At 34.8% G+C, this 26979-nt stretch overlaps 1 protein-coding gene and 2 pseudogenes across 2 annotated transcripts; 2 read left to right on the forward strand and 1 right to left on the reverse strand.

Annotated features, from left to right (window-relative positions):
• Positions 1-3593: 3593 nt before the first annotated feature.
• LOC143469310 (arylsulfatase B pseudogene) lies at positions 3594-4772 on the forward strand (annotated as a pseudogene).
• Positions 4773-10003: 5231 nt separating this feature from the next.
• On the forward strand, positions 10004-12083 carry LOC143468658 (arylsulfatase B pseudogene; annotated as a pseudogene).
• Positions 12084-12481: 398 nt separating this feature from the next.
• LOC143468657 (armadillo repeat-containing protein 8-like) lies at positions 12482-25006 on the reverse strand. 2 transcript variants are annotated; one of them, XM_076965990.1, is made up of 14 exons: positions 24836-25006; positions 22053-22201; positions 20021-20185; positions 18389-18554; positions 18098-18254; positions 17696-17844; positions 17374-17580; positions 17142-17297; positions 16310-16411; positions 14577-14798; positions 13979-14110; positions 13621-13884; positions 13227-13378; positions 12482-13129 (listed from the first exon to the last, which is right to left on the reverse strand). In XM_076965990.1, the coding sequence occupies exons 1-14, from the start codon at positions 24893-24895 to the stop codon at positions 13084-13086; spliced, it is 2127 nt and encodes a 708-aa protein (XP_076822105.1). In that variant the 5' UTR covers positions 24896-25006; the 3' UTR covers positions 12482-13083. The 2 variants fall into 2 exon arrangements, with proteins under 2 accessions (XP_076822105.1, XP_076822104.1); XM_076965989.1 differs by having other exon boundaries at positions 17142-17300.
• Between the last annotated feature and the right edge of the window lie 1973 nt (positions 25007-26979).

Below are 26979 nucleotides of genomic sequence, written 5' to 3' on the forward strand. Positions count from 1 at the left end.
AGGAGTTTTCACACGAAGTTATTCAGAGCAAGTTTTCAAATACACCAACGATAATTGCAGTGTTCTGAAAAAGCAAGTTCATAAACTCCAATCAATAACTGGAAAACTCTTTCCCAAGAATGATGTGGTGGTATTAAACGTTTAAAACTCCAATCACTAACTGGAAAACTCATTTCCAAGAATGACGTAATGGTATTAAATTGACTGGAAAACTCTTTTCCAAGAATGACGTAATGGTATTAAATATGCCACCCAGGCCGCTACAGGCCTTCATATCGACCTGCTCCTGAAAGAAGCTTGCCTGCATCTCGTCAGTAAATTTACATTTTTCTTTAGCCATTTTCAACAGTTAAACAATAATAAAGTTTAATATTTAGCACTAAACAAATTCATACTGTGAAAATATTGCCAGTTAGATTTCATAAAATGCATTTTTCAAAAATCCTGGACATTTAGACACTTTTAGCATTTCTCCCTGACGCAAATTTGAACACTAAAATTCTGGACATGTCCGCGAAAATCCTGAAATATGGTAACCCTATACTATACGCTACAGCTTATTATTTAATACGCCTTTTGCAGTGTAGCTACTGCCCAATGACCTAATACACCCAAAGAGGTGTGGCCAATTTACATTTGAACTGATGTTAAGAAAATTCGACCATTATAAATTACTAAGCTGCGTAGACTTTGCATTTGTGGTACATATAAGAAATGTCATGATTTGAATCCAACAATTTCGTTACATTAAAATGTTTGGTTGGTTTCATTCAATTATGTTCAGAAGGGAGGTTTATTTCAGCGTTAGCCAAAAAAAATGCAAAAATCCAAAGTGGTGAAATTTGGGTTTGATAGTTGGCTTAAATGGGAAAACAGATGAAAAAGGTTGAGATTCGCTGATAAATAGAGAGTTTATAGAAAGCCTTTGGCCTAAACAGGGTATCTTCGTAACGGTAGTCCTAAATAAGACCGGAGGGGGTAAAAGACGGAAAACGTACGGAATTTTAAGCACTTTTATAGATCCTGCAAAATAGGTAAAAGACGGATTTACCAGTTTGGTTGGTTAAATAGGAAATAATTTTTTTCTAGCTGTCGACTGACCATCGGCAATCACGTTCGCTATGACTCCAACGCTTATTACTATACTAACATGAAAAACAAAATTAACCTCTGTAACGCACTGCAGTTATCACGCAAACTCTTACACATTTTACGTCTCATGCTCACGTATGTAGACATCTTATCGAACACTTTCAGCAAATAGTATTGAAACCACTGTAAAATAAGAACCTGGTAACATATTTTAAAGCATTTTTATCTTGTAAAGGAATTCATATGCTACTCACCTGAGCGAAATCTTTAAAATCCAATGTGCAAAACGCTTATAATTTAAAAAAGAATCAAAGTGGGTTGACAATTTCCATTGCTAAGTATAGGCGACCGAAAAAATCTTGCCACCCCAAAGAAATGGCGGCGGTAACTCGATCGGAAAGGGTCTGTTCTATTGCTTGGTTTCATTGATAGTTACTCTTACGAGCTGTTCGAGTAAATTTTTTGGCATGTTAGTTAATTTCATCTTTCTTTTATAAAAAGGAGAGGTGGAAAAGAGCAATTAACTATACGCATCACCACCAAGTGCCAAGAACGCCAGGGTGCATTCCGTACGATGCTTACGCCGATGGTCAGTTTGGCGCACATTACGAATACGTCAAGGACGATTTGTCAACTGCGATTTCTGAAAAAAATAGACACTGTGCTCAGGTTAAATCGAGTTTACGCCGCTGGACCGTAGATCACACCCCTCTTTTGTCATGATTCACGTGGAATACACCCTGGCAAGAGCGAGGCAACAGCTGCTTTGCATCTTTCTATTCTATTCTTCCTTCCTTTCTTTTGATTATGTTCATTTTTCGCTAAACAAAGAAAAGACAAAGGTTTATCCCAAGGAAAATTGGTCTTTAAACTCCACAGGTTACAAATGGCTATTACTCTCGAACTGCAGTGGCTGGCACAACTGGAAAGTTTGGCAGTTTTCGGCAAAAAATCGTGATGGCTGCACTGAAGCTTAGAGCTATTCTTGGTTGGTTTATATTTATTTGGCATTTAAACAACCAACTTTGCCTGGTTCTTTTATTATAAACATAAATATTCCGGGTTTAGTGCAGAAGTGCACGTCCACCTCAAAAGGACCGATTTCTGACGTCATCGTATTCTGACGTCAAAAAGAATAACGTCATAAAATAATCACCTTTCTACAACATTAACTCCTGGGGAATTCCGTTACAAGAGTAAAAATACGCATTTTTCGAGCATTTATTACGTTGCTTTCCTGAATCGAAAACCTTTGAACGGGAAAATGACGTCACGATCTTTATGCCTGATCTGCCAAAAGATATGCCTACACCTTACCTTACCCAAACCCTTGTCCTATATTTTCTCGAGACACTGTATAATTTTGCCTGTGTCCTGCAAAACTGTTTGTCTTGATTATTAAAGTAGAGAATTCCATAAGTTGGCATTTCGCAATTTTATTTGAAACAGTTTTATTGAATTTGCAACGGTTAGCTCAACTTACACGGACTACAAATATTTGCTTTACGCAGCTGGTGTCAGGTGCGTCCTATTTACAGGCCAATTTATTTTATAGAGTATTGTATTTGAAATGTAAAGTTTTGTGAAATGTTTGAAGCTTATATGCGATGCACCCAGTAATTATTTACTGGGAAAAGAAGAACGAGTGAAAGTTATGAGATTATGCTCCATGAAATATGTTAGATAACTTTCTATATACTAAATATTTGTCCGTTTGACCAAATTAACTTATTGCAAGCGTATTGAGTAGGTTAAATGAAATCCAAACAATGAACCAACTAACGAAATCGACTTCATAAATTTGCAGACATACTAAGTTATTGTAGCAGTTTTAGAGCCGTTGAAAGAAATAGTCATTGTCAGTTCGACGTCACGTATATTGACTTGTACTTCATTTGCTATACCAAAAATTAACATATGTATTCTATATATAGCCTATACTGTAACGTTTTCACCACTATGGGGCCACGTTTATGTTAAAATGCTATAGCAGAAGCGCATGTGAATTACGGACAAATTTGTTTGATAACCATAATTTAGTAAAATATATACTATCAAATTTTATGTTTTAGCTATAATTATAATTCTTAAATCCGTAAGTTACTTAGAATGTGCAATTTTAGACACGAATATTGCTATACAGTATAACCTACACTCCCAAAGCTATAAAATTATGTCTGATAAATGTTAAATGAAAAAACAATTTTTCCTTTAAGTTTAGAACGTCGGTTCACATTACAATTTAACGACTTTATTTAGCTCGCTATTGCACCATGACGGTTACATTTGTATCAATACTTTGCAGCAATAAAGGATATAGTCTATAGTCTATACCCTTTCATCTACAGTATTTAGATTTTAGAAGATCTTCGTTTTTACATCTATACCGTTTTGATGTAAAAAAGTAGATCTTTTTAATTACTGAAAGGCAAGTTATCTTTCATTTTTGAAACATTATATTGTACCAGTATATTTTGTCTAAATTTGCACGATTTTTAATAAACTTGCGTTTTTCTAATGAAAGTATTTCCTTAAGAGTTTTTTCAATCATGATTTTGAGAAGTAGTTATTCACTCCTCTTTGTGTTGAGTATTATTTTCGTGCCTTGTTGCAACGCAACTTTCTCAGCTAGACCAAACATTGTGTTTGTGCTCTCTGATGATCTCGAATACAACGACATCGGGTATCATGCAATTAAACACAAATCAGTCATGAAATCACCATTTTTAAATTCCCTCGCAATGGCCGGGATAAGGCTTGAATTACTACGTTTAAAACATTCGCACGCCCTGCAGAAGCCAGCTAATGAGTGGAAGGTATCAAATACACACAGGCTTGCAGAATTTCATTATTCTGCCACGACAAAGACATGGGCTGCCCTTGGATAACATTCTTTTGCCTGAACAATTGAAGCAATGTGGATTTAGTAGACACATTATCGGAAAATGGCATTTCGTCTTTTACAAGAAGATTATACCCCATGGAAACGTAGATTCGATTCTTACTTTGGTTATTTCTCAAAGGGAAAGGACTACTATAGAAAATTTCGCTGCGACAGTGACACTTACGATTATTGTGGATTTGATATTTGGGATGAACCCTATGAGGAACATTCCGCTCATACCTTTGCCAGGAAAGTTGGTAAGGTTATAGCTGCACACAACAAAACAAACCCCATGTTTCTATACGTGGCTCTTCAATCGGTGCATGAACCTATGCAAGTCCTGACCCTTACATGAAGGACTTTACGTACATCAAAAATGATTATCGGAGATATTATGGTGGGATGGTAGCGGCCATGGACAAAGCTGTAAAAAATATAACGTTTCATATACAGCCGGCCAATATTCGGGACAACACTTTATTTATATTCTCAACCGACAATGGCGGTAACACACTCTATGGTGGCAACAACTGGCCATTAAAAGAGAAAGAAAATTAACTTTGTGGGAAGGCGGTGTATGCGGTGAAGGTTTTGTTTATGGCAAAATGTTAAATGTTCCAAACCCTAATGAAAAAAACAAACACCGGGTTGATGCATATTTCTGACTGGCTTCCTACAATTTTAAGTGCAGCTAATTGCCCCCTCGCAAAAGGAACGCCTAAACTTGACGGGTATGACCAATGAAATACAATCCTCATATGTGCACCTTCTCCGCGATCTGAAATTCTTCATAACATTGATCCTTTGTTTGCACCTAAGTTTTATAACCGCTCAGGAAAAATTCACCTGAAAATACAATTAAAATAGTGTTTGATACATTTGTTCACGTTGCTACTCGAGTCGGTGATTGAAAGCTTTATACAGGGGAGCAAGGTATGGACACGTGGGTTGAGCCTCCGGAAGCCAAAAGTAATCATAATTTTACAAACGATGATGACGTGCATAATCACCCGGGTTTTCAAGTGTTTAATGCAAAGAGAATTCAACTGTTTAATACAGCTGACGATCCAGAGGAACGACATGAACTATCCGAAAAATACCCAGAAGTAGTTGATCGGCTGCTAAAGCGATTAGCTGAAGGCAATGCCACAGCTGTACCTGTCGTGTAAGACAACTTGCTTTGAAAAAAACTCTGTGTGAAAAGTTTTTAAAAACAAAAGCGTTTTTAATCCCAAAATATCTTTAAAAAAAGGTTTTCAAAAAATAAATGAAAAAATTTTTGGAAGTAAATTTAAAACAAATTACACAAAAAGAAACTTTAATTACCAAAAAATTAAAAAAAAATATTTTGGGAAAAAAAAATAAAAAAAAATAATTTCAAAAAACTTGCAGAAAGTTTTTTGAAAAACAGTTTTCAAAAAATAAAAAGTAAAAAAGCAAAATTGTAATGTAAAAAGTTTTTAAAAACTTGAGAAAATAAATTAAAAAGGCCAAATCATTAAAAATTTTCAAAATGTTGCAAAGTTAGCAAAAAATTTGTATGTAACGTGTTGGCCACCATAGTGTGGCCTATATGTTCCCTATCAAATAGAGCATGACTTATTTGCTTCGCTAATACCTTATTTTAGTTTGAAGTGGACAAACTTAGAATAAGGACTAAACTTACATTTTATAATAATGAATCTCCCCACAAACTGTTTGACAAAACACTGCAATATTTCTTCACTAACATGCAAAAACAAAACACAAACCCCGACACGCACCGAACCTAATGACAACCAATCTACCCAAGCTAATTATTATAGTACCCCTACCCAGATTAATATTAAGACCTTGATCGGCCTGGGGCTAAAATGTACAAAGAGGCCTATATGAAAATTTGTGTCTACCATTTAATATAAAACAAAATGCAAACAGAATATTTACAAACAGTATTCCCCAAACGCGTAATAAAAATTCCTTATTTTTTTAATACTTATTCAACACATTCTCTATAAATCATATTAAAATATTTCGATTGTTTAATATGGCAGACGTATAGGCTATACGGCTATTATGGGTTTCGGAATTTGAAGTGCGACTTCAAATTAAGAGACTTTACCTGCCAATGCAATTTTTCATTGTTTTTTCATTAATCGGAATCAAGTAGTTACGTCATTCGACAACATAACATATTTTTAATAAACCAAGGTATTTGTTTGCTAAATTTCTAGTATGTTGCTCAACACTCTATATTTAGGAGTAAGCGCTTGTGAACGATTCTTTCTGCAGTTTAGTTCTTGTATTAGCTGTCCCCTTTAATTCAATATGGTGCAATGTAGTCTAGTTTTATCACACTTTACAGATGAAAGCTTCGAGCCAAGTTTGGTTTAACAAAAAATAAGTGATGTTAAAGAATTAAGATCCAAAGAAAATTAGTTTTGCAAAACAAACTTTTTATTCAACAAGTGCAGGTGAAACTAAGCCTAGTAGGCCTATAGGCTGCACATGACAGGATAGTTTTCATGAGATTTTTAAGTTCATCATTATTCATGAGTTAAAATGTGATATAAGAATAGACCTGCCATCCATAGCCTAGGTTTGTGTCTATTTTCTGCAGGCACGACAGAAACCAGAAATGGGTTAAGCAAGAACGATTCAAAAGTATTTTCTTTGTACAACTTTTGATGATATTTTCAAGGAAAACAACAAAATGGAAACTGAAATACTTAATCGATCAGGAAACCTTGCTCTGTAGTAAGGACTCGATAACGTAAGACGGTTCGCTCCGTGCTTGTGCTATACTTAGCGTCTTACAAATTTGCACGTCTTCTTGGGGACATATCCCTGTGAAGTAAGCTTGTTGTTAGATAGTTATTGGTTAGAAATGAAATATTTCTGTGACACATTCTGTGACAAGAAAATAGACAAAAGGAGTTCTATAGGACAAATAAAGCCTTTTACTTCAGTGAATTCTAATGTATTATAATACAACCCGTCATAGATCGGCGCTATAATTGCTTGGGAAAAAGGTTGTGCAAAGTCACTATAGACCATACGTGTCAAACTCCCGGCCCGCGGGCCACATCCGGCCCACTTTACATTAAAACTTGGCCCGCAATGCTATTTTATACATAGAACTATTTCTGGCCCGCGAGATCATTGTATAGTAAAACTTACTTTTTTCAAGCAAGAAACAAGATTATAACAAATCGTAAAATACAGCAGCACAGCAGTTGCCCCACAATACGACAGAATAAATCGATTTATTCTAACGCTTGTAATCTGGGCTGCTTTTTTCTTTATTGTTTGTTAATTCTTTAATGCTTTTGCAAAGAGAAAAATGAAACATACCGATGTAAGAGAAGAATAATCAAAAATAGCCCAGTCAAAAATCGTCAAAAACATCAAAAATTTGGTGTTGTTTCGCTGCCTCTTCCAACTCATGTTTCTTGTCACGAAATGTTCAATCAAGTTTTATCCTTGACCGGCCCGCGGCGTTAAATAAGTTTTGAGTTTTGGCCCCTGGTGCGATTGAGTTTGACACCCCTGCTATAGACATATGAAGACACTACTTTGAATTTTATTGCAATATTCATTTAAAAAAGTTTTTGTTGTACTAGTTGTATTCCAAGCAATAGAAAATCAATTGAAAAAAAACACATATGTCCCATAATGTCAGAAAAATCAATCACCTCTGTTAACACAAAAATATGACTAACGGATGCAAAAATTTCACACAGCCACATACTTGATATAGCTACACCTGAATAAGCAAGATCATTCTTGCAAACGTTGATTGAAATAAGTAAAAAACTTTTGAGTTGCTCCGTTACTCTGCTATTGCTTTTATACAGTAATACTGCATAGCCTAAGCCTGCTGAAAATTCTATGTTTTTATTTGCATTTGCATTTCGCTATGCAGGACTTGCCCAAGAGCATATCATTCAAATAAAGATTTGACAAAACCCACTTTCCTACAGACTTTAGGGTAAACATGTTTGTTTTTATGAAGGCGTACGTGTACACAAGAACATATTCTGGGAGGCCTATTTTTGACAGTGGGCCTGGAGCTGGAGCCCCAACAGTCCCTACCTTAATCTGCTACTGAATAGGACTAAATGTTTTGGGAAGAATAAGATCGGTTTTTGACAATTTTACATAATTATGATCTGGTATGATTAGTTGTACGACGTAAGATTGTTGGTTAAAATTTAATTACGTCTAACATAATATTAAATCACTTGGTACTGTAGGCTACTGCTGATGTAAACCGACTAAGTTTACAAAAAGAGACTTTAATTCAATCTTAGCCATGGGCTCTACCCAGTCTTAAACTGCCACTGCTACGAGTTTAATTTTGTCTAAAAATTAATACGTCCAATTAGTGTGTACGCGTATTATTTGTATGAGTTTGGTGGCCGTGTTAACGCTTTAAATTTGTCTTAAGTTTTTTTTATTATGAAGCACATTTTTGCCCTGGAGGTCTTGTCACCTTTTCCTGTTTTATTTAAGGTTCGACCATCAGTGTCAGCATAATGTTTCGTCGCCCACAATTATGGTGAAAAGAATTTAAAAAAAAAATGGGTGAACGTGCTTGGCACTCAAGCTGGGTAATTCCCTAAAAAGATACCATGATCATTAGTTACATAGTTATATTCCTACCTGTTAGTTGTACCTTGTTAGGTAGGCTACCTTTCGATTGCAAAGTAAAAAACGTACCATAAGTATCGTATTGTTTATTTTTTGCCATTTACTGTCTTTAGGGAGCATAAAAGATGTTGCCCACCCTTACATTAAAAAAGAACGAAAATGCTCACACACAACCAACGAACGGGAAAAATGCGGCAAAGCCTCAAAACGTTGAAGGTGTTAACTATGCTGTGGCGTTATAACGATGAATATTGTGAGCGTGCGAAGCAACGCACGTCTTCACCAATATGCCCTGAAGCTAAATGCTAAAGTTATAAATAGTTAGAGGCTATTCGTGATTAGAAGTTTATCACGCGTGCAGCCGCAACGGAAGAGCGTTATAAGTTGCAATCGCTTCTTCAGCAGTACAGCCTATAGGCCTGATATACTTATCAATGTTTTGCCTCTCAACGTACAAAAGCAGTTTTAACTGAGCATATGTTAAGATTTTCTCATGACTTCAACAATTGCAGCCTGCTGTTTTTGAGTAGCACCCTGCAAATGGTGACGTCACGTAGTTACTGATTAGTGATTTAGAAAGGCAAGGTCGTATTACATTGTATTGTTTATTTTTCGTCATTTTCTGTAGAGGAAAGAAAAATAAAATGCAAACCATTATGGCATAATAAAATAACAATTTCATCAGCAAGCAATGAGCGGGAAAAAGCAGCCAAGCCCGAAGGCTTAAAACATGCAGGAATAATTAAATAAGCTGAAAGATGAATAATGGTTAGTATGGCCACTAAACCAAACATACAATAATTAAGTTGAAAAAATTGATTTGTTGAGAAAGATAATGAATTCCTCTATGTTTAAATAGTGTATACCAATCATTTGTTTGGCAGCTTTGTTTACACTATAAATTTTTCTTTTCAAACGTTATTACTATGATGCACTTTTTTGCTCTGCTATGTGCTGCCACATTTTCCCCCCTTATAGCTGTGTACTGTTTTATTATTGTTTCTAGTAAGCTTACTTTCAAGACTATCAACGTCAGCACAATTTTTTGTCCTCCACATTTATGTTAAAAATAAAATGACTGAATAATAGCACGGTAGGCAAAATTTTTCTTCTGTAATTTATTAATCATTTACTAGGCTACACAGATACGCAAATTTTATTGGGATTTTTTTTTAATGCACCAAGAATTGTGTACTGTACCGATTAGGCCTACTGCATGTTTAGCATACATTATTGTGAAATTTGTCTTGTAGTTATTATATTTGAAGCAGGTTAGACATTATATATTCTGCCTGTCATTGTTTGCAGAGTCGTAAATTTAAGTAAACCTTAATTTAGTTATGTATTTAAAACTGCATGCTGAATTTTAAATTAGTTAATAAAAACAATATGCTGTCTAAAATCATTTCTGATAATAGAAATCTGTGATGGGCTTTTGTTAGTTAAGTTGAATTATTTTTTGATTATGGTTATTGCTAAATATGGAACTGTCTCATGTCTTTGGTTACCCTTTGTCATGGTCACCCTTTGCTGCATGTTTGAAAAAGGAGAAGTTTTTGGACAGACTACTGCTGACAAACCCAACATAGTTTTTATTCTAGCTGATGACTATGGTTATAATGATATCGGCTATCATGCTATCAAACATAACTCAAGCATGAAAACACCATTTTTGGACTCACTTGCCTTAGCTGGTGTCAAACTTGAAAATTACTACGTTCAGCCGATTTGCACACCATCTAGAAGTCAGCTTATGAGTGGAAGATACCAAATTCACACTGGTTTACAGCATTTAGTTATAACTCCTCCCCAACCAAATGGACTTGGTTTGGACAACATTATATTACCTCAACAATTAAAACATTGTGGATACAGCACATATATGGTCGGTAAATGGCATCTTGGATTTTATAAAACTGAGTACTTGCCATGGAATCGAGGTTTTGATTACTACTATGGCTACCTTACCGGTGGTGAAGATTATTACACAAAGTATCGTTGTTTCGGAAAATTATGTGGTTATGATATGACTTCTCCAAAAAGACCCACTAATGAAACATATGGTGAATACTCGGCCCATTTGTTTGCTAGAAAAACTGAAGAAGTAATAAAAGCTCATGACAAAACACATCCTATGTTCTTATATGTTGCACTGCAGTCTGTACACTCACCTATGGAAGTACCAGAGTCTTATGCAAAACCATTTTCTTGGATCAAAAATAAAAACAGGCGTATCCATGGTGGAATGATTCTAGCCATGGATGAAGCAGTAAAGAATATAACTAACTCTCTAAAATCAGCTGGTATGTGGGATAACACTTTACTTATATTTTCTACTGACAATGGTGGACAGGTATTTGCAGGTGGAAATAACTGGCCACTACGTGGTAATAAGGTAACTCTATGGGAAGGGGGCATTAGAGGAGTGGGATTTGTACATGGCAGTATGTTGAAAGTACCGAATCCTAATACAAAACCAAACACCGCATTAATCCACATATCGGACTGGCTTCCAACAATTTTGTCTGCTGCGAAATGTCCTCTGATATCTGGCTCTCAGCAGCTGGATGGATTTGATCAGTGGGATACCATTCAAAAATACACTCCTTCTAAGCGTAGTGAAATTCTCCACAACATTGATCCCTTGAATCGTGTTCCAATACCTGATCCACATAGCATGTTTGTAAGAAAAGGATTTAACACGTTAATTAAAGCGGCTATCCGTATGGGTGATTGGAAGTTAATAACAGGAAATCCAGGTTTCGAGAAATGGGTGGAGCCCCCAGAGTTAAAAAATGAAATTTCAGATGAAGTACTAACTACTGATTACGAAAACGATAAAAATTTGCCATCAAAAACAGTGCATTTGTTCAATATAGCTAAAGATCCATATGAACGAAATGAGCTTTCACAGCAACATCCAGATATTGTTGACATACTTTTAACTAGACTGGCAGCTTACAATCAAACAGCAGTGCCTGTAAGGTATCCTGCTGAAGACCCTAGATGTGACCCAAAGCTTCATGGAGGTTTCTGGCAACCATGGGAAAACTGACATGCATATCAACTAAATCTTTTGCTAAGAAAGTTTATGTTAAAATATTGAGCTGTTATTCCAAATTTTCAATATTCTATGTGTTGTATAGTGAGATGTATAAATTATACTTAGTATTCTTGATTACGGAATAGTTAGATGTTTATTAATCATGGATGCCACATTGGTCAAACTTTGAAATATTTTCAATCCAACATTAATTGAAGCATCATTACCGAATAAGCATAAATATGCTTTCTGCCAAAAGCTGCAAATTAAAAAAGCAGTTACTGAACTCAATAGCAATTGATCTTGATCTTTTATGTGTTTATTTCATGTTTTAGGTGTCAGTATAAACTAAGAATGATCATTACTGTTCATAATTATCTAATGATATTCATCATAAAAAAGTCAGTGTCATTAATGAATCAATTCCAAGTAGATTGTAGTAAATTGTGTTTAGATTCAGATATTCATTTGTCAAGTGAAAGTCTATGAAGGGTGTTTAAAAAAATATTTCTGTAGTTGTTAAATTGTCGGAAAACACAAGTTTGTTAAGACCTTGAAAAGAGTTATTTTCAAAGGAATCAACTTCAAGATGTCTTGTTATTGTAAACAAATTGTTATGGGTCGATCCTATATCTGCCTGGGCAGTTGACATAAGCCTGGGAGAAGGTTCACATACAGTAGGATATAGTATTATATTCTCAATTCGTCATTAATCCGAAACTTCCATCAGGCGACACATATTGACAAGAATTTCTTTCAATGTACTTCAGTGCATTGTATACTGTTTTACGGAGTATGGAAACCTCACCTACCTAGGAGACAAAATGATCTGGATTAACAAGATTCCACTGTATTACAAAACAACAAGAAGGCAACAGTACGATAAGAACCACAATTTGCAGGACACGAGCCCAGCTAAACAAATAATGAACAATATAATGCTGCAGTAAAGTTTTTTGTTCATTAACAAATCATAAAAATGGTTTGCTCCTCCTAGATTTCATTAAAGCTTATGTAGCGTGTTGGTTGTCAATTGGTGTTAGCATTACCACACCTTTTGTAAATAAGTTTTCCATTTATTGTACCTTTAAACTTGCCATTACCAGTTCAGTTAGCAATGATAAAACACAATCTTTCCAACACTAATTGACAGCTCTAGCTGGGAAATATATAATATTTTATATATAATAATTTATAATATTAATAGATAATTTCAGACAACTAGGCCTACTAAATCTACCGAAAGTGGCTTTATTCACTTATATCACACTTTCACAATGCAGTCAGTTATTCTTTCACCCCTACAAGGTTCGTTCAACTTTGCTTGAGTTACTCAACAATTGTTTGTTCTGGGTTTATTTCCAGATATTGTGGTTGAAAATCCTGTTCACTGAGTTGAACTTCCAAAGGTTGTTGTGAATGATGCATTTGCTCATAAATTTCCTTGAAGTTGGAACAACATCAATGCCAATTTCACCCTACCAAATAAACAAATTTATTATAATAAAATTTTGCACTAGTTTTCATATTATTTCGAAATTTCATTGCAGTTATTCCGGACAAATATTATATTACCTGTCACACAGGGAAGCTGTTGCACAGTTAACATTCAGCTTGTGCAATGCTTCAACAGCTCCAAGCTCTTTCATTTTCTCCCGACGAATAATGACTTCGTCGTCTTCATTTTGGCATAATGTACTTATGCACTGAACAGCAGCAATCTGAAGCTACAAATGATATAGATGGTTACTCCACGAAGAGTGTAGGCATGTTCATTTAAATGGCAATTACTGTCATGTATTTAGTAATATTCAAACCGACTATGGCTAATTTTATGCAGATAGATGACACTATTGAATGATTTAACATCATTTTACCATAGTGTTATTAAGAAAAGAACATAAATGATCACTTCACAGTTTTTTCTTAATAATGTAGCTATACTATAGATAAGTAAAAACTTAAGCACCTCAAGATCAGGATGCTCCATAAAGAAAATAAGTTTTTTCAGAAAATGTTCATTCTCATACAAAAACTTCCGAACTGTTGTTACCCCATCACCAGCAGCAACACAGCCCAATACACACAATGTGTGCGTATATATTGAAGAGGACACTTCTCTGTTTCCTAATCTAGACCAAGGATTGGGGTTTGGCAGGGATGTAGACTCAAGTGTGATCATGCAGGCTTGCATAATAGCATCACCGTATTCATTCATTATAGCATCTGTATGCTGTAAGCCACAGTTTTATGAACTAAATGCGCTAACTTTTTGGCTTGTTAAAAGTCAATAAGAGCCCTTGGCTTGTAATATACTTACAACTTACCTCTTTGTTAGTAAGTACATTGTTAAGTATACCAAGTGTCTTTATCACGATATCATAGTCAGAACAGGTTAGCAGCATAAAAATATCTGGTGAAATCAAATGCATCACCTCCATCTTAAGCTTCAGTTCTGCCTTTAATAACAAATATATGCAAATCAAAGAATTAATAGAAGAAACGCAAGAAAATTTTTCATTAAAATTTGTATTTTTTAACCAAATTTAGCAGTTTTCAACTGAATAATAATATGCAGCAGTGTGATAGTTTTTGAAAAAAAATGTATGAAGTTGCGGCGTCAATGAACTTCAGTTAAGATCATGCAAGCCGATTTCATGAGAAGCTATACGTTGCAAAGTTTTAACAAGCATTTTTGTAGCAGTTAAAGTAATAATAATTGAACAGTTGTTACTTCAACAAACCTGACTTCACTGTCAATGAAAATATAATATCTATAATCATGAAATATTTAAAAAGCACTGCTTATTTAGCAGAGGCCTAAATACAAATGTTAAACCATACTGAGATACAGATAGGCATAAACTATCTGTACAATTGTACAAAACCAAGTAATATATCTAAAGTAGTGTACCACATAGTAACCTGAAAGGTAACATTTAACAATCCCCAAGTGGCATTTCTTTTCAAATCCAATGGGTATTCAGCTTTTAACCAAATTTTGAATGTTTGAAGGATATTTGCATTAAGCAACTTTACTTTGCATGGACTGAAATCTAAAAGAAGGTTGCATAGAAGGGCACTAACTGCAACTTTTTCTCTATCAGACCCAACAGTGTTGTTTCCTACAGTTTGATCTTGGGTGACCTGCAATTACAAAACTTTCATGATAAGTTCAAACATTTCTGAAGTGCCGGTACCATATTTTAAAAAAGTTCCTAACACAAACTTAGACAGAGATACCTTCTATTAACTCATTATAATGGAAAAACAAAATGAAATGTGAGCAACACGGTGGTCGGCACTTTAGAAGCCCATCTTCTCAGAAAGCCCAATTTTTCCTCATGCAGATTTACCCCACTTTATCAGCAAAAAATCCTGTTTCATAATCTGACTTTTGAAAAAGGATCGCAAGAAGTTGAACGCAAAGACAAAGTGATGAAAGCTTTTAGTACAGTGAGCTTCATATCAAATGCAGCCAAGCCATATATCGTTTTTTACACCCCTTTCCACATTTATGCAATCCAATGGGGTAAAAATGCCGAAATTCGGTTTTCGGCCGAATTTATTTGCAAGTTACAACTAAGTATATTTTAATTCAATTATTGCATTTCTTTTATTATATAAGCCGAGGTGTATAGAAACTGTTTCATGCACTTTTGCGATACAAATACTAGCAAGGCTAGATTGCAGGATTCAGCTGAAATAATTTGGTTTCGGACCGAATCCAAAAAACATGATTTGAAAATTAATTTATCAACGCGATAATTAAGCCTATTTTGCGAGAGGTGTGTTCACTTGATCTGTTCTCGTAGGCAGGGTCATTTACCATTGTTTTGTCAGGCATGAAAATGTTTTAATTACGTCTAGCTTTTTCAATTGTCAACAATGTATGTTCTAATAAGCGTTAATGCATACTTACTCTGCTTTGATTGGGTGGTCACATTCGTCTTTAAAAAATGTGGTAGTACCAACTTTCCAAAAAAAAAAAGGTACGACTCATATCCTCTAAATTTTTTCTAAAGAAATGTTTACACTTTTTGTATATGAAATCTACGCAACGTGGAACATCTTACGATTACATTTTTAAGCCGTTTGAAAGGAATTTTAAGCTTAACATTAGCAATAACTTAACCGCAAAACTTGACATGCTCTGCTTTGCGCATGGGGTGAGTTATTTATTTGACCTCATGATGGAACGTGATGATGTTACACCACACGCCCAGTTATTTTACTAAGCTGGCGTCTATGTTTGATATACCCCTAGTGTCAATAAATGTTGCTGATTAAAACAATAACTCTGCCTGTAGATATTGCGTACAGTCGTCTATCAGGACTGGATCAATGAAAGCACACTTACCGATTAAGCCCAAAATGATCCGGTCCATGGTGGACTTCCAAAGTGGGGACCACTGTAACGTACTACGTATATTACTTAAACTCAATGCTGATGAACAGTGTTATATAAACAGAAACAATTTAATGCTTAGAAATATAGTTTATATGTAATAAACTTACTAAAATATACTGTAACAATAAAAATTGCCTTAAATGGTGACCTTTGTGATGCATTACTACTTTCTGTAATTCTTTAATAAGTCAAACCATAACTGTTTCAAATCATCACTCTTTAAGTGCTGATACTACAAAATGTTAACCTTTAAAACATGCTTCCACACTTCCATATCTTCAAATATTGTCCTCAGTATTCGAACTGATCTCGATAAGCTTAACAGACTCTTAAGAGAAGCAATTCGAACCTACACAGCAAAAGGAATTTTCAAATTCAACAAAATAAAACATGACCTTTGGGACCCATAAAAACTAAAACTTTTATTACTTAGGTGGTCTGGGCACCAGAATTTGATCTAAAGTAGCATTGGTTGACCAACTAGTCAACAGGTGCGAGTACCTGCTATTAAGCTCATCCCATAAGCTTTTTTATTGTCATAATAATCCTTACTAGGACACAAATGTACACAATCTTTTTTAAATTGATATCACCAAGATACCAGTTATTCACTAACACTCAGATATAATTAAAATGATTAGTCATGTTAGCTACATGAGATTAGATTAGCTGGAAGGAATTAGCGGAAAGGAATTGTCCGAAGCAGGCTGAGCAGGTTTATCCCTACTCATCCACAGTAATCAAGTCTAGCAGAACCACTACCTGGTTCTTTCCACCTTTTATCTTATATATCTAAGTATCCTATAAGCTACGGTCACCTGTGACCAAAGGAGGCAAACAACAATATTCAAAACATATATGTCTTATTTTAAAAAACGTGGTAGCAGCCTTTAAAACTGCTTCAAACTGCTATAACTTTTCTAGAAACCTCTCTTTTATGAAGAACATACCTTTATGAAGATGAAGCATATCATTTACGAGGAAAATGTTTATAGTGTTTTAAACCATCCTGTTACTCATTAAGTAAGCAAGGTAGAATCAGTGAGCTTCTACCGTGTTACAAGAAACATCATACTCACAGTTGGGGATGTATTGGAAAGTTCCTCAGCCAAGCGTTTTACTAGTGTGTCTGACACAACCAGGTCCCTAATATCCTCATCATTTGATAATAAAGCTGCATAAGCAAGAAAGACTGCTTCCAACATTTCTTGTCGGTGTCCAAGTTCATGTTTAAACTGCTGATTACAAAGTCTTAATAACAAATTTGATATGTTTGCGATTCAAGCGAAAGATAAGTATAATCTAACATGCCTTTCGCATATCGGCCATGTTCTGTGTGTCAGCAATGGTAGGGTGCCGAAAAAAAGCTTCTAATTTTTTTGGAAATTGTTCACATATCAGTGCAATTCTTTGCAACTTTGGTTGTGTTTCGATAAGATAAGCTAATGTTTTTGCTCCAACAACCCTTTCTTCAATATTTCTAGATGAATCACACATGCGAACCAAACAAGGCAACACCTAAACAGATTATGTGAAGAGAATTAGGATAAAATTGAAAATGTAGAAGAATAGCCACTGATACATATGATACCACAACAATACTTCAGATGCTGTTGTTACAATAAGTAAGTACCTTTCGTTCAATAACACCCTCATCAATAATGATTCCACTTCGATAAATATAAGTTAAACATTTTGCTGTGTTTATCTGTATGTCTACAGGTTGCGCTCGTGATAACATATCTGTCAGGATATCCATTACAGCATTTCCTCTCAAGTGACCTGTAATGCGACATTCAGATTTTACAGTTTTAAATTTGGTCCAAACCTAGGTTAACACAACTGTTTTCATCAACCATAGTGATATCATATTTTACATATGTTATTCTGAATTTTAGATAGGTTTTTATTATCAAAATTTGCTTCATGTTCATATTAATATTTTTAACTAGCTTCCAGAATTCAGTTCATTATAGTATAAAAGCAAACTTAGTTGGGATAAATTTCAATAACGAATGCAGGAATTGATGAAAACCTTTCAAAATGCTTTGACATGTTGTGTAATTCCTTTTGCAAAGCACTGCAAGAGCTTGCAGAGACTTGACTTTAACTTTTAGTGTCTTTGAAGTTAGAAGCTCCGTTATAGAATGAATAACATTCAGGTCATACAACAAATCTTGGTGCTCTTTTGACTGGAAAAATTAATTACGCATATTCTTGCCTCATATTGCATAAAATAATTGTCATATCAAAATCTTATTTAAACTTGAGCATGAGTAAATTAATGTAATGAGTAAAAGTATACACGTCATCAATAATAACCAACCGTGCAGCAGTGACTTATAATCTCACATGTACATTCCTGTGTACATGTAGACTTGTTGATAAACTCTAGCAATCTAGGTATAATTGAAACGTGGACAAAGAGAAGGCCACTATTATCTGGATACATCACAATTGTGCGGATACATCTTAAGCAAGCTTCATAGAATCTAAACAAGGGTTTAACACATAAGAAAAGCAGAAGTTGCAGAAAAGTCCTGTGCAACGCGACTTGAATAAAGAAAGAAAATTAAATTTTATTCACATAATGTGTATAGCATAACAAAAGCAACAAAAAACCTCTAAGTAGTTTGACCGTTGACATTATTTTTTGTATTGGCTCTCTGGAGTGTATTCTTAATGCACATTGCCACGAAAATCGAAGAAACATGTCAGCATCATTTTTACATTACTGTGAAACTTGTCTGTGCTTCACTCTCCAACAGACATGCGACCACTTTTGAAAAGATTCATTTATTTGAGTATGACTTAAGGCCTTATCTCTAAAAGCTTGCTGAATCTTTTCAGGTTGATTGCTACCTAGCTTTTGGTAGAACCTGAAACATCATTTTTGTTGAAACTGTTACTGCCATTTTATTTGGGTGCAAACAATTGATTATCATGCACTATATAACTGTACTAAATGCTTCAAAGAAGACAATGACACCAATTGTCACGGCCGTTTTTCCCCATTTCCTTATACCCACTTTCGTTCCCTTTTTATCTCTAGAATTCTTGGTTACACTTCAGTGTGCAGCACTGGTCAAAGCTGAACAGGAGAAGCTATTCAACATTAGTTTTCCTTTTGTACATCGTTGTGTTGGCGTTAGATGCTAGGCAGTTGTTCTGTATAAGCCTGTGTCAAGGTCACGATACCTAACATAAGTACTGTAACACTTATCGTGTTGTGTTATGGTTTGGTTTGACTTATGTTATTTAACTCAGTTTATGGAATTGCTAATTTACCTTTGGTGTGTTGTGGATTATTATGAAGTAATTGTGCACTGTTTATTACAGAAAGCGTTCGTCTATCGTAGTGTCTCTCAACCTTTTTAGCTCATGGACTATTTCCACATTAGCATAAATATTCGCAGACTCACTCACGCTCACACGCATTGTAAATTTCAATGGGAACCGTGTCCTTAAACTTGTTTGCCCAAGTTTGTCGAAATCAGGAATTATGGTCATTAATGCAAATATGATATCTTCTTCTGGTTGAAGTTGGTTGTGGTATTTTGTTTTAACCATAATCAATATTAAAAAACAGCTTTATAGTGACACTGCGCATTTATAGTGACTTTACGATTAGCCAAAACAAATTTGCTGGCATTGCACAATATTTAGCCGAATGAGATAAGATTGTATACTTTTTTCACAAACCACATATAATCACTGGTTCTTTTTTATAAGCTACTACCTTTTGTATTGTGTTTGATACTACAACTAAACTTATTTCCTGCTTGTTAAAGGTCGCGTTACAGTTTATTAAACTTTAATTAAAAACTCTGCAAGATTCTGCTGGTGCCACTGCAGATGATATATGTATGGTAATCTAATATTAAAAAAGCAAAAAATTATATATCTAGTCACACACTTGCTTTACATTAAGTTTAAACCTAAAATTAAACTAAATTACCTCAAATCTACTTGACGTAGCCCATATAGCATGACATCATGAACACCATAGTCAAGCAGGCTTTTTACATTTGCCTCCATTCCCTTTGCCAAGCTACCCAAAATAACCGCACAGTGTGTCTTTGTTGAGATATCTAAGTTTTCTTGTTGAATTAGATAAACCAGTCTGAAAAACATGAGTGTTTATCACTTAGTCTTATGCTTAATCATTTATATTACAGATATGTAATTGATGTGCAAGTACAGCTATGTCCAACTAAAACGTTTTAATGGGCCAAAAAATAAATCATTTTTTAAGTGTGGGTCGCATATTGAATACCAGTAAGTTATTACAATTTATTAAGTTTGACACGAAACATAAGCGACAAAAAATTATTGCCTTTAATTAAAGCAATTTTAAATAATTTGCGCGAGAAGTGAGTACATTGTTGTAGAGACTTCTTTGCTGCTGCATTTCTGAAAAGTATCACAAACACAAAATGTCAGCAATGTATAACACTTGAAAGCTTCACCTGAAGAGGAGTGAGTTGGCTACATCCTTTTGGGTGTTATTAATTAGTTTTCAAATTAAAGAGTAGTTATCATTATATAACAACGAAAATGTCTAAATGGGCCACCAGTTGGACATGGCTGATTTAGTGCATAATATTTGGAGTGGATGGTAATGCATAGCAGAAACGAAATAGCTGATACACTAGAGCAGGGGTGTTCAAATGATTTCTGCCATGATCCACCACGGCCAAACCTGACAAGGTGATGATCCACTAAATACGAATAGTAAACATATTGGACATGCTTTAATTTTTATGGTGCTTTATTTATGTAAATGTACCCTACATTGTAGGGCCTATAACATATTTATAACTTTGTAAAAGTCCAAAGTGAAGTGTGCTACAGCTGCAAGATTGTTTCAAGACTACATTGGAAGATCCACACAAAAAGTTGAAAAGATCCGGATCCGGATCGAGATCCGCCATTTGAACACCCCCGCACTAGAGTATAGTGCAGCAGGAATCGTTTCATTTTTCGATGAAAGCATTAATTCAATGCGGTCGATAGTTACACTTACAAGTATGAAAACATTGTCAAGATATTGCATACCTTTCCACACACAAATGCAACAAACTGATCAGGTATATCAGATACACTAAATATGGAAGGTGAAAGTGATATATATATATGACAATTCCACCAATGTCATTCTTTCACCAAAAATATTACTAGATCGCTTAGCTGCACTGCTCTGGAGTCCTTTACCCACTTATTTCTTACTGTGGTGCCAGCTACATCAATGAAAATACAAGGAGCTTGGCTGAGCACAACCAAGCTAGTCAAACCATGGATAATATAGTTGTTGCTCCCAATTTGTTCATCATATAAATGAATATCGTCAAATGAAAACAATTTTAAAAAAAGCAAAAAGCATTCGCAAGAAGTGATCATTGACGTGGACTGCTTATCAAGGAGTGACTGCTTTGCACCAGTGTAATCATACTAAACACTACTTCAGCCTACACCTTTATACCAGTAACCATTTCAAACTTCAGTATGGGTGTATTGACGATGTCAAACATCTTATCTCCGTGCAATTGCACATGTGCCCGTAGCCATGGTGTCATTAAGACATCATAACCCTCTCAACCTTTTCACCAAGAGACTATATGAGCTATGTTTGCGTTACCGATTTCCAGTTATCATCACTGAGAAGTTTTCAACACAAAATAAATTACTTGCTGCTATACATAAATGCATTGGCTGTTTCATCTCCAACATTGCAGTATTTCGTTTAATAAACACAATGTTATAAAACTTAGCAGAGCACCTGAAATATCTTTGTTTTTATTAAAAAACTATTATAGCTAAAAATTCAACAATGGATGTTTCACGATAATAGTGGATGTTTCAAGATAATAAAACTAAACTAATTCTTAAATTAGGTCAAAGAAATGCATTATAGAAATACAGTATGTAAGGATAGACCTACTACATTTTAGTAATTACTATACCGATACAAAAGATCGATACGCATTCACCTTGGAACAGCCCCCAGTACAATGAAGTTTGATTTTTGCTTGTTGTTTCCAATCACAAGGGATTTAATTTGCTGTAAACCTTCCACAATAGTAGCATTGTTTTCACTGAAGAGTTTCTCCACAAATGGTTGATACATTGCTGTAACTTCCTAAAAATTTAAAAAATTTTTTTTATAACATTTAAAGTAAATCCAGGTATGGCAGTCCTCAAAATGAACACATGCTATTACTGTGTCTCAGCCGAACTTTGATTGCTGAAGAATGCTGGGCCTTTAAGTATTTTTTGTATTCATTATAAATCTATGTAAGATGCTACATCCTTGCTAATTAACATACAATAAAGCAGTATGCTGCTTGTTGAAAGGTCTCATGCTTGTCTACATATAGTTTGTACGTCATTCACTCTGGCAGAACATTAATGGTTAATATTTAAAAAGTTAAGTAACTAAGGCTTATATTAGTCACTAATCAACTGAAATGTTTCTGCTTTTTTCCGTAACAACTGTCAAATATGTGGATGATAGAGAACCAACTTGGTCTAATACATAAACATATACAGAGGAAGCTTTGCAGCTTGACTTAATTAAAATTTGAGCTATTTCAAGGTAACTTAAATGGAATCAGTAAAAACTCTATGAAAACGCATGAGTCAGTACAGCACACACACTGCAAGTCAAAATAAAGTTCATTAACTTGAAAGTTTGGGAAATTCAAGTGTTCGTGAAGCTCACATGAAAAAAGTAATGTTCATTATCAAAAAATTTGTTGAAAGATCATTTACCAGCACTATAAGGTAATAATCAAGTTAGCAATTTGCTGTGTTACCAAACCTATAATTACACAAGGAAAAAAGCAAACTGGCTAAGTTGAATCTGTTTCTGAAAAATCTCAGTGTGAATCTACTCTTAAGTATCTAGTTTACCTTTCTTTACCCTAGCTGTCTAGTCATTGTAATATTTGCTGGCAAAAATAACCATTTCCTGTTATGAGAAATAATAGCAAGAATTTCCTAAAAGAACTTGTCATAGTCTCTCATACCAGGTATTTTATAAAAAAAATTGTATAGTTCTTATTTGTTGAACTAAAATAGGATCTGAAAATCAGGGCTCAAAAAATTATTCTTGAATAGGGTATAAGACAAATTAATCTATTTTGCACATCCCCATGGCTTATACATAGGTCTACTGTATTTCATATATTGTACAGTCATTTTGAAAATACTTAACTTTACATACGTTGGTTAATAGCACTTCTAAAAAGTCTAAGCTGCTAAAGCAAGACACCAGAACTCGTTCCATGCTAATTCAACCTTTGTCAATCTGAATTTTGCTCAGTTCAACCTCATTCAATTTTATGTCGGTCAATTCAACCGCAAAATTATGTTCACTGATACTAAGTTTATGTTCTTCTTAAATCAAAGCTAATTAGCAGCTGCACATAGGACTGCTTGTCTTTAAGTCATTGTTTGTGTGTGCGCGAAGTTTAGCGCATGGCACACTGTAGTCATGCTGCAAGATAATCCTGCTGTTATAATTCCTTCTTTTTCGGAACTTCTTGTCATACAATGTCAAATGGACAATACGAGGTTATGTAAACAAACGGAGAAAGAATACATAGTAATATCCCGTTTAGGTTTGCAAAAACACCTTTTTGGCAAATTAAAATGTTAACAGACGCATGAAAATAATAACCTATATAAATAAAGAAAGAAAATTTCTTTAGCTTAGTATGTAGTAGGCTCATGTACAAATGGTTAATCAGGTTTCGTATTTAATAAGCATGTAAGTTCTTGTGCATCGGTCTGATGGATGGTGGACTTACTGCACTTCTTCTGTGTGCAATCACCAGTGGGTTGAATCCGAGGGATGCGCCGAATCAAACAAGAATCCAAATATTACGCAGAAATATGTTGTTATTCTAAAGAATCTTAATCTTGCACGCATATTCGGCTGAATCTTTTATTCTGCATTAAGTACACACCAACTGCAAAACATTCAAGTTTTTGTTTGTTTGATCAACTGTAAAAATAGTTATTTAGTTGCGAGAAGTTTTACCTAATTCGTATAAGCGGAAGGCAGATTTATTTCTTTATTCACCAAGAAAATGACAAGTTTAGCCAAGCAAAAAACAGAAAATGTTGTTCCGTCAAATTGAATTCAAGTTTTATTAACAACTGCTCAGGGTTGAAATGACTGAGGTTGAATTGATCGATCACCGTCAGAACCAGAAAAAAAGTATATTAGGAAGTTACAGTAAAAATGTTGTTTTGGGCTTTTAATAAAAGTGTATTGTACATATTTATTTAAAAACAGAGTAAAATTAATAAAACCCTTTTTTTAAAGAAAACCTAAAACCTGTCCTGGGACCAGACAGACAAGTTCTGTGGATTTTGACATCAAATTGTGCACGTAGCAACACAATTTTTGGCATGACAGCGTGTACTGAATCCTAAATGTGCTTAATTACAGTAATATGAATGGATGTTCGAACAACCAAACTTACCTTACTTATTTATGTAACTGGTATAAATGTGTAAAAGCTTGGTATAAACTTTGACAAGGCATGTGCTTGGGTGGGTGTTATATTTTCCATTATGGCTTTGCGTATGAGAAATGGGCAGATCCTCAGCAAATCGGTCTGCCCGTGCAACACATAACCCTCATCATTAACACTTTAGAAATTTTGTGACACTATGTTGTCTTACTGTCATGAAGTAATAGTACTAAAATATACCAAACCAGAATTCTAGTGGTGGTAGCCTACACCATTGCAAATTAACTTACCGACAAAACACCATGAAGATGTGGAAATGTCTCTGTCACGTTATGTTCGTCAACTTCCATTGCTTCAAATATCGGTAGAATGAATGTTCGGTTGCTTGGCTTTAATATTATTTTAAAATACTTTTGATATCTTAAGCTTTTTAAGTCTGGCCCTGTTGTAAGAATAAATCAATCAAGTGCACAGCCAGATGACGTCACAATTTGAGTAGCCGGGGTCTAGTATACAAATTTATCCTGTGGTGTGCACTATAGATCCCAAATAGATTTACAAAAAATAGACAAATAGACCATTTCTGAGTTCCGCCTGTCATCTTGTTTTGGGTGGCAAGATTTTTTTGATCGCCTACACTTAACAACGCCCTTTTTTAGTATTATGGATCTAGCCCGATATGGGGTTTCTTTTTCGGTGGGTTTTCTTTTTACAACCACTGATGTACACCATTGAAGCAATTTTCCGTAATCTGTAGCTTGAACACTCCATCTGCTCGTCTGCTTAATTTCGTTTTTTCAACTTATGTTTTATGGATTTATCTAATTATGGGCTCAGTGGCCATTCTAATTGTTACCAGCAATCATTACCTTAATTATTTTGAGCACCTTTTAAGCCTTTTCGGCTTTGTCACTTTTTCATGCTCATTAGCATGTGTTAGTAACAACTGACTTGATTTTTCGTCCCTAACGCACTTTTAATGAAAAATAAATGATTGGTTGATGGTCCAATGGACACTGTTGGTCAACGCTTTGAATCCTAAACATTGGTTTTGTTCGACATGCTGACATGAGGTTACGTTACATGATCAGCATAGCATGTGATATGAAATGTATTCTAAAAGTTTGCAAGGTATCTGCGACGCGTTAAACAAGTAATTCTGCCTTGTATTTCAGGCAAAGTTTAAAACAATAAACTAGCAGTAAATATAAACTGAATAACTGTAAACACATAAGCGCTAGCTTAGGGTTGCAATACGTCAGGATTTTTCCGGACATATCCGGGATTTTAGTGTTCAAATCTGCATCGGGGAGAAAGTTAAAAAGTGCTTAAATGTCCGTAATTTTTGAATAATGCATTTTATGAAATCTAACTGGCAACATTTTCACAGTAAGAATTTGTTTAATACAAAAGATCAAACTTTGTTATTGTCTTACTGTTGAAAATGGCCAAGCGAAAACGTAAATTTACTGACGAGATGCAGGCAAAACATTCATGCTTCAGAAAAGGCAGAAATGAAAATGAATGGAATGCGCTGCGCGTGTTTGGTGTGGCGAAAGGTGGTCATTGAGACCTTCAGAAATTTGGCCTTTTTAAATATGGTAACACTAGCCTAGCTTACACCACATATTCGCGATACGCTAATATTAGAATATAATGTCTACAACTTGCTACGTACCCTAGAGATATACAATACGGGGCAAAACGCTAACTCTGCGCCAGCGACGCCACTACACAAACTTTCCAGTGAAAAAGTGGTCTTCTGACTTCTTCATTTAGTCAAAACGTTTGAATGTGTCAATAGTCAATACTAAAGTAAAACTGTTTTAACTAAGGGTAATCCCCCCAAAACTGTACCCTTCTGTTCAAGAAAAGCTTGGTCGGAAATAAGTCGTATTGCCTATAGTCTAGGGCAGGGCTAGTCAACTATTTTTAGCAAAGGTCCAGTTACAAAAGTTCAAAATTTGCTTAGGTCCGTTATAACTCTTATGAAGTAATTTACAGTCATACAAATGTATTAAAATACTGTATATAAAATATAATTCTCTGGATGGGTATTAATTTATTTTTAAAATCTCTGGATTTTAAAATATTAAAATCTCTGGATTTTTTTGACACAACAGATGAAATACGGTATATACAAATTCCGGTAAAGTGATATTAGCAAAAGCAATAAGCGAAATTTATTTATAGTTCTGTTAGTCACAGCTAGTGGGAGAATTGGCATTTCTTATTTCTTGCTAGTTCTTTAAATCTTGGTTCTAAAATAGCGAGAACGAGTCGAAGGCAGTGGAGAAAGTTTTCATTGATCATACAGATGCGAAGTTCATGTTTGAAAACGCTGACTTGCAGCTGTGCATTGTGACGTCAACAAGGCTTGTTTGATCTGTTTAAACTTGTGCTATTGTCTGCTGTTTTTTTGTTTTTGCAAATT

Source organism: Clavelina lepadiformis, chromosome 8 (genome assembly GCF_947623445.1).
Source record: "Clavelina lepadiformis chromosome 8, kaClaLepa1.1, whole genome shotgun sequence".
Lineage (NCBI taxonomy): Eukaryota > Metazoa > Chordata > Ascidiacea > Aplousobranchia > Clavelinidae > Clavelina > Clavelina lepadiformis.